The sequence below is a fragment of the Panthera pardus genome, unplaced genomic scaffold (assembly GCF_024362965.1).
Source record: "Panthera pardus isolate Hobbes unplaced genomic scaffold, ASM2436296v1 HiC_scaffold_8, whole genome shotgun sequence".
Lineage (NCBI taxonomy): Eukaryota > Metazoa > Chordata > Mammalia > Carnivora > Felidae > Panthera > Panthera pardus.
The window spans coordinates 144,203,594-144,218,353 of record NW_026527013.1 but is presented as its reverse complement, the minus strand read 5'-3'; the positions used below and the strand labels follow the sequence as shown (position 1 = coordinate 144,218,353).

The following is a 14,760-nucleotide window of genomic DNA, read 5'->3' as shown; positions in this document are numbered from 1 at the left end:
AGTAGTGGGAGGGAGCTGTGAACCAGGCTTGAGTAGCTGGCCCTGTGCAGTGGCAGTGAGCAGCAGTAGGATGTTTGGGGGCATGTTTCAAATTGAAAACCCACATGTCCTCCTTACCAGCATTATATTATTCCACTTTAGCTTATAATATAACACTATAGCTTATAATATAACAGCATTATATTATTCCACTTTAGCAGATGTAGCTTTCTGTTAGGAAGACTTCGCCCATCTCTTGTCTGCCTGCTAGCTTTTAGACCTTTAGATCAGAGGATTAGCAGGGCAAAGAGGGAGGAAAAATTCAAATTGCCTTTGCTTCTTGTCATGAGTTCTGATAATTTTCCTGAAGGAGTTGAAAATTATCACTAAAATTATTGCTTTTTTGGATTATGAATATAAATTGTGTGTTCAGTACCTTTCCTTTAATGTCAGAAAGATAATCAGAAATTAGCTTCAATTAAAAAAAAAAATCCCTTCCTCTAGGTCATGCAGTATTTGTCAGCCCACCTGCTGCACAGCTGCACAGCCTGGACTGGTGATGTAAGGCTGTTAGCCTTCAGTTCTAGGCCTCTTATGGCCATATTGCTGTTTTCAGGATGGCTTAACTCACTGCTTTCTACTGGCAGGACTAAGTACAGTACTTAGTACATGAGGGACAGTAAAATTCCAAGGGCAGGTTACAAGTAGAGCGGTTTTGTATTCCAAATATCTAAAATGTACTTCCTTTCAGGCCTTCCTCTAGGCCTTTCCATTAGACTTCGGGCATGCACATGAAGTTTTTGAGGGGAGGGAAGGAGAAAAGGAACAAATTCACAAAATGTTCAGTTTTTAGTCCTTGAGAGCAGCTCAGAGCTGAGAACTTAGCCCTGTAGCCTATTTCTGGACCTACCCAAATGCCACTATGTCCTGGCCAGCATAGTCCTCTGGGCCTGTACAAAGAGCTTGCATCATTCAAATCACATTCCTCTTGTTGCTCAGTGAAAATTCCCTTGCTGATGTCTTGGCCTTTTTCCCTCTTTCTGCAGTGATTCGTGCTGGGACTAAGGCTGCTGAGGGTGTGAGCGCCGCTGATATGGCCAAAAGAGAACGGGTGGGTAGATTAGGCGCCAGCCTACGGGATCTGCATGACTTCGTACAAATCAGTAAATAATAACTGTTGAATGCTGGAGGTGCTTATCAGAGAGCTAAGCATCAGTCACAGACCCTGCTTATGCTCTTGTTAGAGGAAAACATACAGATGAAACAGCAAAGAAGCCAACACTGAACATAATACATGAGCATTGTATGCCATTATAAGGACCGGGTCTTATTGTGTAATTTCCCGATGCCCAGCAGTAAGTGTTGGCCATATAGTGTGCTTTCTACAGCATGGAGGCCAAGGCTGTGTATAATTAGGTGTCAGTGTAAATACAGAATGACGTAAGAAAGGAAGATGAGAATAGGCTGGAGTTAGTAGGGAAAGAGGTAGATGGGGTTCTTGGAAGAGTTAAGATGTCCTTTTTTGGTAGGAGGTTATGTTCAGATTAGAAAAATCATATTAGGGGGTGCCTGGTGCCTCATTGGTTAGGTGGCCAACTCTTGACTTCAGCTCAGGTCATGATCTCCCTGTGAGTTCGAGCCCTGTGTCGGGCTCTGTGCTGACAGCTCAGAGCCTGGAGCCGGCTTCGGATTCTGTGTCTCCCTCTCTCTGCCCCTCCCCCAATCACACTGTATCTGCTGTCTCAAAAATAAATAAATGTTAAAAAAAAAAAAGACAATTAGCTTTGGAGCCTGAAGGTACAGAGATGGAGAACAGAGATGAGAATATAATGACACCAAGAGGCAGTGTGTTTTTTCGGTGTACAGTTTCTAGACTCACGTTCACAACTTTTTTAGTAGTGAACATCTGGAAACCATGGTGTTTGGGAGGCATTATATGCCCTTTATCACATTGCCTATCACAATGTGATAGTGACACATTTAATTTTCCCTTAGAATGAATTTTTCTAGCAAAAAACTCACTGCATTATATGCATCATAATTCACAGTTTCTTTTAAGACAGTTGAACGTAGGCATGAGAGCCACTTCGAATAACCCTTTAATATTCATTTTCAGAGAATCTGATCATTTTGTAATTTGTTAGGACCTTTACCAAATAAGGAACAGCAGAAATGAGACTTGATTAAAGAAAAAATTTAATTTAAAACTTTTTTTCTACTAATCTAATTAAAAACAAAATTTTAATGTTATTTATTTTTGACAGAGAGAAAAAGAAAGAGATCAGGAGCTAGGGAGGGGCAGAGAGAGAGGGAGACACAGAATCTGAAGCAGGCTCCAGGCTCTGAGCTGTCAGCACAGAGCCTGATACGGGGCTCAAACCTACAAACAGTGAGATTATGACCTGAGCCCAAGTTGGACGCTTAACCGACTGAGTCAACCAGGCGCCCCCATCTACTAACCTAATTTTAAAAACAAAGCAGGAAAAGAATGTTATCCTCTCACTTTGGAGAGTGGACCCCTGGGACTGGTGCAACATCCTTGAGGCCAGTGCTCTAGAAGCAGAACTCATCTCTGTGATCATAGACAGTCTTCTGCCTCAAGGTGGCAGAGTCGAGACAACATTCTAGCAAGTATTCTGTAAATAAATTCCACATCCTTTTGGAAAAACTAGAAAATTAGTTTGAGTTGGTGGACAGATAAGGACTGGGCATAGACGTTAACCACAGGATTATGTATTATTTGCTTTAGGCCAGCTTTTGAGTTTGGGATTTTTTGTGTATTACTTCATTTCAGCCTCACATCAGTGCTGAGAGATTGGTATTTTCATCTACAGTTCCACTTTGTAGGGGGAAAAACTGAGGCTTAAAAAATTTCATGTAACTTCTCCAGTTAGGATGGATTTCTAATTTAGTCTGAATCCAGAGCCCATGATCTTACCACATACCCACCATCTGGCCTCTTTGAACCTGTCTTTCCCTAGGCTACACATCATAAGGCTGCGGGTGGGCGATTTCTTTTTTCTATATGCGTGGTTATTGGATTTGGAGGGGGGGGGAGGTCACAGTTTGTTCCTTTTGGAGAATTAGGAACCTGCATTTTTAAAAGGTAGATTGTATTGTTAACAGTTTATTGTTCTTTCAGTTTGAGCTGCTGAAACATCAGAAACTCAAGGACCAGAATATCTTTGTCTCCCAGACCAGACTCTGCCTGCACAACCTCCCAAAGGCTGTGGATGACAAAGAGCTCAGAAAGCTGCTGCTGAATGCCACACGAGGGGAAAAAGGGGTGCGCCTCAAGGAGGTGAGAGTTGGCCCTGCCCACCCACAACTTCAGTACTCATCATGGGTCGTTTTGAGCATTTATTTCAGACTGTGGTGCTAGCAGATTGACAGCGGTTTTTTTGGACACGTTGTCAACAGTTAAGGTAGTTTTCACGTTTGCTTGTTTATTTTCTCTTCTTAGAACTGCCTTTCAGAGGCACCTGGGTGGCTCGGTTGGTTAAGCATCTGACTCTTGATTTTGGCTCAGGTCATGATCTCACAGTTCATGGGATTGAGCCCTGAGTCAGGTTCTGTGCTGACAGCGCAGAGCCTGGTTGGGATTCTCGCCCCCCGCCCCACCCCCATGTACCTTCTCCCTCTTTCTCTCCCTCTCTCTCTCTCTGCCTCATTCCCTTCCCTCTCATGCCCTTCCCTCATGCCCCTTCCCTCTCTCTCTCTCTCTCTCTCTCTCTCTCAAAATAAAGAAAAACTTTAAATGACAGTCTTAAAAAAAAAAGAACGGCCTTTCACACACACTGTCCAAGTTGCAGCAGAATGCGAGGAAGTGTCTGCCTCATGAATTAATTTGCATGCTTGCTATGTGCTCAGCATCATAGCAGGTGCTGTAATGTTAATTTTTTTGCAGAGAAAATAATCTGTGTAGTTTGGTCTTTAGAAGAACATTTTACTGCCATTTAGGCCGGTACTGTATAAAAAGAGTCCTCAGTGGTATGTGGTAAGCACAGAGAGCCACACGGGTCTTCAACAGTTGTATTAGACAAACACTGGATTCAGACCAAGACTTGATTACACAGTGAGTGCAGACACTGTTCCCCTGCCCACACAGCACCCTCTGTAAACCTTTGTCATAGCACTTACTATTACACTGTCCTGTAATTGTCTGCCAGTCATTTCTCCCGACCACCCTGAGCTCTTGGAGAGTAGGTATCCCACTGTTCCTAGTCCTTGGCAGAGTACCTGGAACATAGTCATCTCTCATCAGTACCTATTGAATAAGTAACGTAGCCAGTATTGTAAATCTGCTTTGCTCTGATTGGTGACTATAAGCTGTTTTCCTAATCTTGGAAAATCTCTTAAAATGTATGGCATTGGTATTTGGGGAATTACATGAGAGAATGTGAACATATCAGCACATATCTGACACTGCTCTTAGTAAAACTGTTCAAAGTGTTACTGGTGTAGGGGTCACTTGTGAAATTTCTCATATCAGCATCCACAATGCTTAGTAAGTGCCTGTACATCATCAGTTAGGAAAATTTAGGAGTTTACAGTGTTTGCACTGTATTGAATTTTCTCTTTAATTCTTTCATATGCTCACCTCATGAAGGTATAGTATGTCAGCAAGATTATAAGCTTCTTGAGGACAGGAACCTCATTTTATGCTTTTCTTGGTTTCTCTACAGTACATGGCACAGCTCTAGGGACAGAGAAGTACCAGAAGTATACCAAATGCAGCATCCACATGTCCTTAATACCTACATTTCTCCATTATGTGGTAACTACAGCTTCTAGGAGTAATAGCATATAAACAGTATCCTAAGATAGACTGCTATGATATGGTATCTTCAATGCCCCAGGATGCTTGTTACATTGAAGTAAAGGATTTAGGGAAACATCACACCAGAGACAGTCTGAGCTCTGAGCAAAGCCAGCTGAAGCTTCTTCCTGTTTTTCTAGGTTATATGTTAGGCAGGTTCTTCCCCACACCTGAATGTATTTCTTAACTAAAGCCGTCAGGCCTTCTTTCCCTTCTTCAGTAATTTCCTTTTTCAGTGGTTTCTTCAGTGATGAGATCTATGGATGGTGCTTCATCCTCAGTGATAACTTGTATAGTTTAAAGTTCTATAAACCTCTCAACTTATATTATTAGCAGTTAGCTGTCATAATTTTGGGGGGAGGAAGTTTGTTTTATTTATGTGCTTATATATAGGTTTTTGTTGGTCTCTGTAAACTCTTAGAAAGCCAGAAGGTATCTATTTAATTGGTTTTGTGCTTTCTAGTAGGTGTATTCTATTAAGACAGACACTGGTAAGTATATTTTCCAGTATGACTGTTGTGATGGTGATATAGATCAGGATTCTGTTCCAGTAACCTGATTACTTAGTGAATCTGTTCATGTCCTTATCCTGTAATCAAGGATTTTTGTTTTCTTGCTGTACTCTTAGTGTAGGGTGATGCGAGATCTCAAAGGAGCGCATGGAAAGGTTAAGGGCCAGTCCCTGGGCTACGCCTTTGCAGAGTTCCAGGAGCACGAGCATGCCCTGACAGCCCTTCGCCACATCAACAACAATCCCGAGATCTTTGGGCCTCTGAAGGTGAGCCTTTTCCTGTGGGGAGACCTGATCCTCTGAGGGCCATTTGCAGAAAACCATTTCTCTCCTTTATGTCCAGTGTCCTCTGACTTGTGTGTGGTGGGGAAGAGTAGCCAGTCGGTGGAGGGAATAGCAGTGATTCAGCTGATGATTAGAAGGAATTGAAATCTAAATTGGACAGCCTGCTTGCAGAACTGGCCCCCTACCTTTAAGTAGAGTAAGTGAGCAGGAGAGAGGGGAGTAGTGGAGGACAGCTTAGATCATTGCACTCAGAAATTAAGAAATCTATTGAATGACATTTTCCTTTTGACACAGAGACCGATAGTGGAGTTCTCTTTGGAAGATCGAAGGAAACTTAAAATAAAGGAACTGAGGATTCAGCGCAGCCTGGTACAGCATTGAAATGTTTTTCTGTTTTTGTTTGTTTGTTTGTTTTTAATTGTGGTCAGATACACATAACATAAAATTTACTATTTTTAAGTGTACAGCTCAGTTAAAACAATTTGTTTCAGGGACACCTTGGCTCAGTTGGTTAAGTGTCCGTCCAACTCTTGATTTCAGCTCAGGTCATGATCTCACGGTTTGTGAGTTCAAGCCCTGCATCAGGCTCTGCACCAACAGTGCAGATTCTCTCTTGGGATTCTCTCTTCCTCTCTCTCTCTGCGCCTCCCCTACTCGCGTGCACACTTTCTGTCTTTCAAAATAAATAAATAAGCTTAAAAAAAAACTATTTCAGTTAAAACAATATATTTAAACTCCTGTTTTGTTCGGTTTGTGGTTCTGCACCCTTGAAATAGGTCTCTCTACCTGATTCGGTTCTTTGTTACCCTTTACTCTTAGTTCCCTAGAACTCTCAGGCCATCTTCTCCTCTGCTAGCCTATCCTGTGATAGTTCCACAGGAGGGAAAGGAAGGAGAGAGGAGAATCAGGCTGATATTATTAGCGATGAGCAATGCCAGTACAGTGTTTGGTGATGGTACATGTCAGAGGTAGTGGCCCAGATGAAAGTTTTACATTGCTGTAGATTTCATCTATCTCTTCCAGAATTCTTAGATGGCTCCAGAAGTGTGATGCCTGATAGTGTTTTAGTGTTGTTTTTAAGCCAGTGTGGTGTCAAGGAAAGAACAAGCACAGGAATACTTACGGTCATGGTCGGGCTCAGGCTCTTCCTCTGAGTTCCTTAGCAAGTTAGTACCTTTCTCAGCTTCAGTTTCGTTTGTAAAATAGGATCAACAGCATCTACCTCGCATGATTGCCAGGGATTAAGTGGTAACAGTGCATGGTCAGCACACAGTCAGCACTCATTTTCTTACCCATCTTGCCCCAGGGCGTAGGAGGCCAGGTTATTCTTGATACCATAACTCCTACGGCCTCCATTGATGGCGTATCTTAACTTGCTTATATACCAAATATTTGTACTCTTTGTGGTGTGTACGGTGGACTGACCAATAGAAGAGCAGTTTCGGTGGACAGTGGTCTTGGGTCGGAAAACCTGGGATCTGGTTCTTGTTCAAGGCAGCTTTGTTGTTCTAGATATAGACTTATTTACTGCTGTAAGCTGTTGCTGTGGAGTGATTCTGAAGCTAGTGACTTAGAAAACTACTCAGATGGGTCTTTTGTTGCCTAAACTTGTGTACATACTCTCTTTCTGTGTAAAATTGCCCCTTTCCCTTGGCTCAAGGATACTTCTACATAGTTTTCATGTGCAGATCAAATGTGCTTCCTCTAGCATTTTTCTACCTCTCTCAGAAGAGGTAAGACCTCCTTACTTGTACTTTCGTGAATTTCCCTAAGATCTTTAGTTTTTCACTTTGCTTTGTTTGTGTGTCTCTTGTCTCCACTAGGCTGAAAGTACTGAAAGGGAAACACTGTTCTTTCCCTCTGGACCCTTACCTTAGAAACTGACACTGGCACAGTACAGGCTCATAGCAGATCTTTGTTGTGTCAATTATTACACTAATTTCATGTGAATCTGCTTTTTCTTCTTCTACTACAGTGCAACATAAATCTGTAACACACCTTATGCCTTCCTTCTCATAGCATCTTTTCCGCATCTTCACTTCATTTATTCCTTCTCTAGTGTTCTTCCTTTCGTTATGTAGATTTGAGTTTCTGACCTAGGTCGTCTTCCTCCTTTGAAGAAATTCACTTAGCCTTTCATGCAAGATAGGTCCCCTGGTGACAGATTCCTTCCTTTAGTTTTTTGGTGTGTGTGTGTGTGTGTGTGTGTGTGTGTGTGTGTGTGTGTGGTTTTTATTTATTTTTTTGAGAAAATCTTTATTTCTCCTTCACTTTTGAATGATAATTATACTAGATACAGAATTCTAAGTTGGTGACTCCCCCCGCCCCAAACTTTAAATATTTCTGTGTTCTCTTCTTTCTTACATGGTTTCTGAAGAGTTCAGTGTAATCCTCTGTAGGTAAGGTATTCTCTACCCTCCCCCTCCCCCCAGCTACTTTCCAGATTTTCACTTGGTCTTTAATTTTCTGCAGTTTTGTATGATGTGGCTGGGTGTAGAGTTACTGGTATATATTTGGCTGAGCTTCCTGGATCTGTGGTTTAGTATCTGTCACTAAGTTTGGAAAACTTTCAACCCGGTTACTTCAAATATTTCTTCTCCCTCTGGGATTCCTCTCACACATGTGTTACACCTTTGGTAATTGTCCCATGCTACTGGCATGTTCCTACTGGCTTTTGAGTCGTGGACATACATGTACTCTCCCCTGTCTCTGCATATGGGCTGGGAAGTAGTGGTTTCATGTCCCCCAAACTGGTAACCATCTGTTACTATGTATTCACTTTCCTATAATTTGTAACTATTCAGGGGAAGAAGTCCCCTGCTTTCACTACGCTCACATAAAGCTCCTTTTCTGCTGAGTGTTTCCGGCAAATAAGCCTCATCCAGAAACCGGATGGCAATCTCTTGTTTTATGCAGCAAAAAGTGAAATCCAAGCCTGCAACTGGTGAGCCCCAGCAGGAACAGCCAGTGCTTGGAAAAGACCGGCAGCGGAAAGCAGCTCAAAACCACACACAGGAACAAAGCAAGGCCGCCCTGGAGCAGAAGGGAAAGGTGCATTCTACCTCGTGGACGGGGTTCCAGACCAAGGCTGAAGTGGAGCAGGTGGAGCTGCCTGATGGAAAGAAGAGAAGGAAGGTCCTGGTGCTCCCCTCACACCGAGGCCCCAAAATCAGGTGAGGCCACAGGCAGGACTGTGGCATAGAGCAGTGGGTGGCTTCTAAAAGGGTTTGTTCTCACTTAATGCTTTCCTATTGTAGCTTTTGTTTGGATGAAAGGGATGTTTAGTACCGTGTCATTCCCCCACGAGGGGTTCATGTGCAGGCATCTCTACACTAGCGGAGATGTGCTCTTGGGCCACCGGGAGGCTGGAAGAAGCACTAGCAGAGGGGACCTCGGGGCAGCCTTCTAGGGCAGGCCTTTGTGCCTTTTTCCCTCTCCTGAAGAGCCTCCTCCCATCCGCAGGGCTGTCTCTGTTGGCTGAGGCCCACCTACTCAAGGTTATCTTGCAGATCCTATTTGAGGCAACAGATTAGTGCTATCCACAAAAGTCAGTCTTTACAAAGTATTTGTTAAATAAGTGAAGGTTTTTGAGGACCCTGTGAGGTTTTAAGCTGAAACAAGAACATATACAAATGTTGAGCCTTAGGATATTCTGTTACAGTATTCTTTTTTAGAATGACTTGTCATGGACTTAGAGCCAGTGTTAGAAAAGGAATTTTATCTTCTGGCTTAGACAGCCTCAGAGGTGCCAGTTAGAGGAAGAACTCAGAGTGACACTTACTTGACCTCTTATTTCAGGCTCCGGGACAAAGGCAAAGTGAAGTCTCTCCCTCCCAAAAAGCCAAAGCCCCAGATAAACCAGCAGAAGCAAGAGAAGCAGAAATTACCTTCCAAGCAGGTGAGTTCTGTAGGGCACGGGGCTTTGGTATAGCATAGCTCTGCCCGGGGCTGGCAGCCACTTTTGTGCCCTGATTAGTTAAGCAAAAAGAAAGGGCTTCTGGATTGCATCTACATGCAGGACTACAGCTTTATAGAGGATGTTGAGGTAAATATATAGTTTTCAAAGTGGAGAGAACCTGGGACACCTGGCTAACTCAGAAGAGCATGCAACTCTTGACCTTGGGGTCACGAGTTTGAGCCCCATGTTGGGTATAGAGATTACTTTAAAAAAAAAAAAATAGATTAAGTTAAAAAATAGGGGCACCTGGCTGACTCGATCTCAGGGTTGTGAGTTCGAGCCCCACATTGGGTATAGAGAGCACTTAAAAATGTTGAAAAATAAATAAATAAAAAATAAATAAATATTATAAATAAAAAAGTGGAGAAGATCAAGTGTATCAGTTACTCTATTTCAACAATTATCTTATTTTACTTATTCCTCATACATACTGTCCCCTGCCCACAACATATTAAAGCAAACTGCTTTGCATGTAAATATGCCTTATAAGAAAATGAGGTATATTGCTCAGAAAAATACCTCAGAATGCATCTCCAACTTACCAGGCCTTAAAAATATATTATGCCATTCTCATATTTAATGAAATTGATAGGAAGCCCTTAATATCATTTAATATGCAGCCCATATTAAAATGCCCCCAGTTGCCTCATAAGTGTTCTTTTATAGTTGGCTAGTACAAATCAAGGTCCAGAAAGAGTCCACACGTTACATTTGGTTTTTATATCTCTTAAATCTTTTTTTCCCCCTATAATACTCTTCCTTATCACCTCCCTTTTTTCCATGCTGATAATTCCTTGGAGAAACTGAATCATTTGCCCTTTAGAATGTATTACGTTTTAACTTTAGCTGCTTGCTTCCTTGTGGTATCATTTAACTTGTTCCTGTGATAACCATGTAGTGCCTGTAAACTGGTAGCTAGATGTCCCGGCTTGATTAGAGTCAAGTTCCATTTTCTTTTTTTTTTTTGAAAGATTTTATTTATTTTTAAGTAATCTCTACACCCCACATGGGGCTGGAAGGCACAACCCCAAGATCAAGAGTCATACGCTCCACCAACTGAGCCAGCCAGGTGCCCCTAAAGTTCACTTTTCTTGGCAAGAGTATTTCATGGGTAGTGCTGGGTGCTTTCTGGTGCGTTGACACCCTAAGGCACATAATGTCTGGTTGCCCCACGTTTAGTGATGCTCAGGGGTTGATCAGTAGATCTGTAAGCTTAGGGGTTGTCTGCCTGTCTTCTGTTTGTAAAGTTCCCATCAGCTTCTCACCTGATGGTTTTAGCACATACTGACGATTGCTATCTAGATCTGTGATTTCAATATGGGTTCCAGATGGTGGGTTTTTAGGGGTTTGTTTTTGTTTTTGTTTTTCCTCAGTTCTTCTACATTGTTTTAGTAGAACTTTAGAGAAAAGAATTTTCCCTTGTCAACTATTTGGTTACCATGCAATACCATTTGTGTTGGAAAGGCAGGATAAATGCTTGATTTCATTTCTCTTTGTCCGTTTTCAGAGTAGTGATTTGGTGCCCTACCAGTGAGATTTTTTTAGTATCATAGATTCGTAAGTTTTTGTATACTTGATATGTTTCAGTCAAATATAGTTATTATTCCTGTCCCATCTTAGGCCAGCAGAAGGCCCTTCAGGGTGGCTCTCGATGCTTTCTGATATGAGCCTGTCTGTGGTAGTGTCCTTGCTTTCTGGTACAACCCGATGTTGCAGCTCATCTTACATAATTTTTCCCCTGGCCCTGGCATTAGCCATTTTCCCAAGCAGCCCTAGTTTCTTTTAGTAGAAAATGGTTGTTCTACATTCTTGAACATCTGAGGTCAAGCATTCTTTTCTCCTTCCCTAGTCCCTTTCTGTTAAGTTTCAAGGGCAAAGGAAGCATTAGCTTCTCCTCCTCCTCAAGGAATCTGTCTCTGGGAATTCTGATCCATGTTGTACTATCTTATGGAGCTCTGTCTCTGAAATCCCATAAGCAGTATTTTTGTTAAGGGAAAGGGCCAGCGAGAAGGTCTAGACTCTGGGCTGACTCTTTTGCAAGAAGACTCACGTGAGCATCTAAGGGCTAGAGCTCAGGAGCACCTGCAGTGTTTTAGAGGGGCCCTTCTCTTAGGCATTCCTGGTCTGGTTTCTTGCCAGTGGACAATTCATTTTGCATTTTCTAAGGGTCACTCTCTGGAAGTTCACCTCTTGTGGTGAACAGGATTTCTTATTTTCTCTCTTGGGTGGTGGTAAGGGTAAGGTGATATTCAGTGCTTGAAATTCATAATCTTGTTTTTCCCTATTTCATTTATAGACACCTAGGAGAAAAGCTAAGGGAAATAAGACTGAAATCCGCTTCAATCAGCTGGTCGAACAGTATAAGCAGAAATTATTGGGACCTTCTAAAGGAGTACCTCTTGCGAAGAGGAGCAAATGGTTTGATAGTTGATGATGGTAGCAGACTGGATAAGAAGCTGGATTGTGCACTTCTTGGTAAAGCTCCCAGATCTCCCTCCACGCCCTCATGTTATCCTCTGATAGGATACTCCCTTTCCTACCCAGTTCACCACCACTTTGGTGAGAGGCCCCCTGGGCTCTACATGTTTGAACTTTGGGCCCTCCCCGGTGGGTGATTAGTGACCCACAAAGAGAAAGCTCAGAAAAACATTTGGATGCTTCTTGTGTATTATCCAGGTTACTGTGTGAATTGTGTCTATAACTGTTACTCAATCCTTTGTTTCTCAAATGGAAAAAATTGTAAAGAGCATTCTTGAGGGGTGAATTTTTAAGATGTCTATTTTGTTAAGGGTCTTCTTTAAATGAGATCTTTTGTGGCTTTTTTTTAATAACAAATGATCATTTCTAGTAGATGTGAATCCTTTATTATTAATGAACGTTTTTGACTTTCCTCTCATTCAGTTACATAGTTCCACATACTGCAGGCATTAAGTAAGAATGGAGAAAAATGATTTCCAGCCTAATCTCTGAGAGATTGCTCTCTCTCTCCCCCACTTTCTCCCAGTGACTGGGAAAGTCACTGAGGGCAGTGAGTCCTGGCAGAGAGCAACATCTGATCATTGTTTGCCAGATGAGTGGGTTATTATTAGTAGTTGAGTAGAAATCAGTCTGCAGTGCCCCACAGACACTAGCCTAGCTGGTGATAACCCACATTTTCTTTCCTCCTTAGGACTTACAGAGGTAAGGTCTGATGGAAGGAGCTCTGAGCATGAGGCCTAGGGTCGAGCCTGTCCTGCCCTTAACCTAATGGGTGGCCTTGAACCAAACACAGACTCTCTGAGCCTTAGGTTTCTTATCTATAGCGTAAGGAATGTAAAGTTTTTCTCTTATCCTTTTTGGCTCTACTCTTTTTCTAACTCATTCATTGTAATTCATATTCCTTTTTTTAAATGTTTTCTTTATTTTTGCGAGAGAGAGAGAGAGAGAGAGAGAGAGAGAGAGAGAGAGAGAGAGAACAGTTTGGGGAGGGGCAGAGAGAGGGAGACAGAGGATCCGAAGTGGGGTCTGCACTGAGAGTAGTGAGCCCAATCTGGGGCTTGAACTCCAGAACCGCGAGATCATGACCGGAGCCGAAGTTGGACACTCAACCGAGTGAGCCACCCAGGTAGGTGCCCCCATACTCCTCTTTTAAACTCAGGATAGAGATGATTGGTTACTTCCAAAATTTTAGAGGTATCGCAAAAGCTGGGAGGGATGGTGAATAAATACCAGTGTAGATCCAAAAAGATCATGATAGCCTGAGGAATGGGCTAAACCTGATAAGGTGAAAATCACTGGGAACAAACATAAATTCCTTCACTTGGATTCAAAAACCCTACTGCATAAGTTCTGGTGGGAAAGTTGGGTCCACCGAATTCACGTGATGAAGCAACAGTGTGGCTGCCACACGTGTAATCGGACTGTTTGGCTGTTGTAGTGGAAATGGGATGTCTCTGGTGAGTCAGCTGCTAGGACTCTGGGTTGGCCAGAGCACATGTGTAAGACAAAAGTGATGACCAAGTTGGCGAAGGAAATAAAAATGTCAGACGGAAAACAGTGAGTCACGAGTTGATTATTGTTGAAGCTGGTTGTAGGTAAATGGAGATTATCTATTAGCTCTGATTTTGTGGACATTTGAAATTTTCCATAATAAAAAGTTTAAAAAGTCACATGAGTAACTCAAGGAAACTCGTACTGACGTGCCTGAGAAGGGAATTCTTGGGGTCTTATTAGCTTTTAGTAGAGCCCAGAAGGATACGTGGAAGCAGATGAGTAAAAGTCACAAGGAATCAGATTTTAGAAGAACTTCAGTGTGGCTGCTCCATGTCTGGAACAGTCCGAGTGGAGTAAGTCCATGATATTGCCAGGGGATTCCAGTTCCAGGGGATTGGGCTAGAGGAGGGGGTAAGGATTGGCCAGCCCATTAATGTTTGGCCCCAGGATGACCTGAAGATGTGCTTCATGTCTCACCCTGGTCCCTGAGGCCCCTTTCTAGAGAAAACCTCTTCATTCTCTGTTTAGTGTCCTTCATACACGTGGTCCTCAATAAGGCTGCCCCAGGGTTGGGATGGTGTAGCTCCTGCTTAAAACCCTTCAGTGGTTTCTCATCTCACTTTGGCTGAAATGTTAACTCCTTCCTGTAACATGCAGTGCCCTCAGTTCTGGAGCCCCTATCACCTCCCCTACTTGTCTTTATCCATCTCTCCCACCAGGCCTTCCTCCAGTTCCTTTGTCTCTGCCACCTCAGAGCCTTTGTGTTTGTTCCCTTCACCTGGAGAGCTTTTCCCTCAGATCTTTTGCCAATCAACTCAGATCTGTAACTGAGCTGTAAACCCCTCCTGGAGCTCTTTCCTGGCTAAAGAAGGGCTTTTCTTCCCCTCTGTCCTGCCCCCGTCACTGAACTGTGTTACTCTGCTTATTTTTGTTCTAGCATTCAGGTCTATCTGAAATTATTTGTTTGTTCTCTTAGTTAGAATGTATGCTTTGTGAGAGGAACTTGATCTCTCATTGGTCCTGGAGACAACAGCACCTGGAATTGAACCTGGCACATAAAGGTAATAAGTAAATATTTTCTGAATGGAAAAAAAAAAAAAAAATGGGCAGAGGAAGAAACAGTACTCAGTAGGTCAGAGAAGAGTTGGAAATATTGTCCAAAGTTCTGGACTCTCCAGTCCAACCTGATGCTGTAATAAATGATGCTTTCTTCAAAATCATTGCAACCCTTGGGAT

The 14,760-nt window shown here is 42.7% G+C and overlaps 1 protein-coding gene across 2 annotated transcripts in view; it reads left to right on the top strand.

The window, feature by feature from the left end:
• The window catches only part of RBM28 (RNA binding motif protein 28), a 30,776-nt gene extending 17,191 nt beyond the window's left edge, over positions 1–13,585 (top strand). For both annotated transcript variants that reach the window (XM_053897897.1, XM_053897898.1), the window contains exons 13-19: positions 1,026–1,090; positions 3,122–3,280; positions 5,427–5,576; positions 5,889–5,963; positions 8,511–8,767; positions 9,393–9,492; positions 11,849–13,585. In XM_053897897.1, the coding sequence (XP_053753872.1) occupies positions 1,026–1,090; positions 3,122–3,280; positions 5,427–5,576; positions 5,889–5,963; positions 8,511–8,767; positions 9,393–9,492; positions 11,849–11,983 (941 nt within the window). In that variant the 3' untranslated portion in view covers positions 11,984–13,585. The remainder of the gene's footprint in view (positions 1–1,025; positions 1,091–3,121; positions 3,281–5,426; positions 5,577–5,888; positions 5,964–8,510; positions 8,768–9,392; positions 9,493–11,848) is intronic.
• Positions 13,586–14,760: the final 1,175 nt, after the last annotated feature.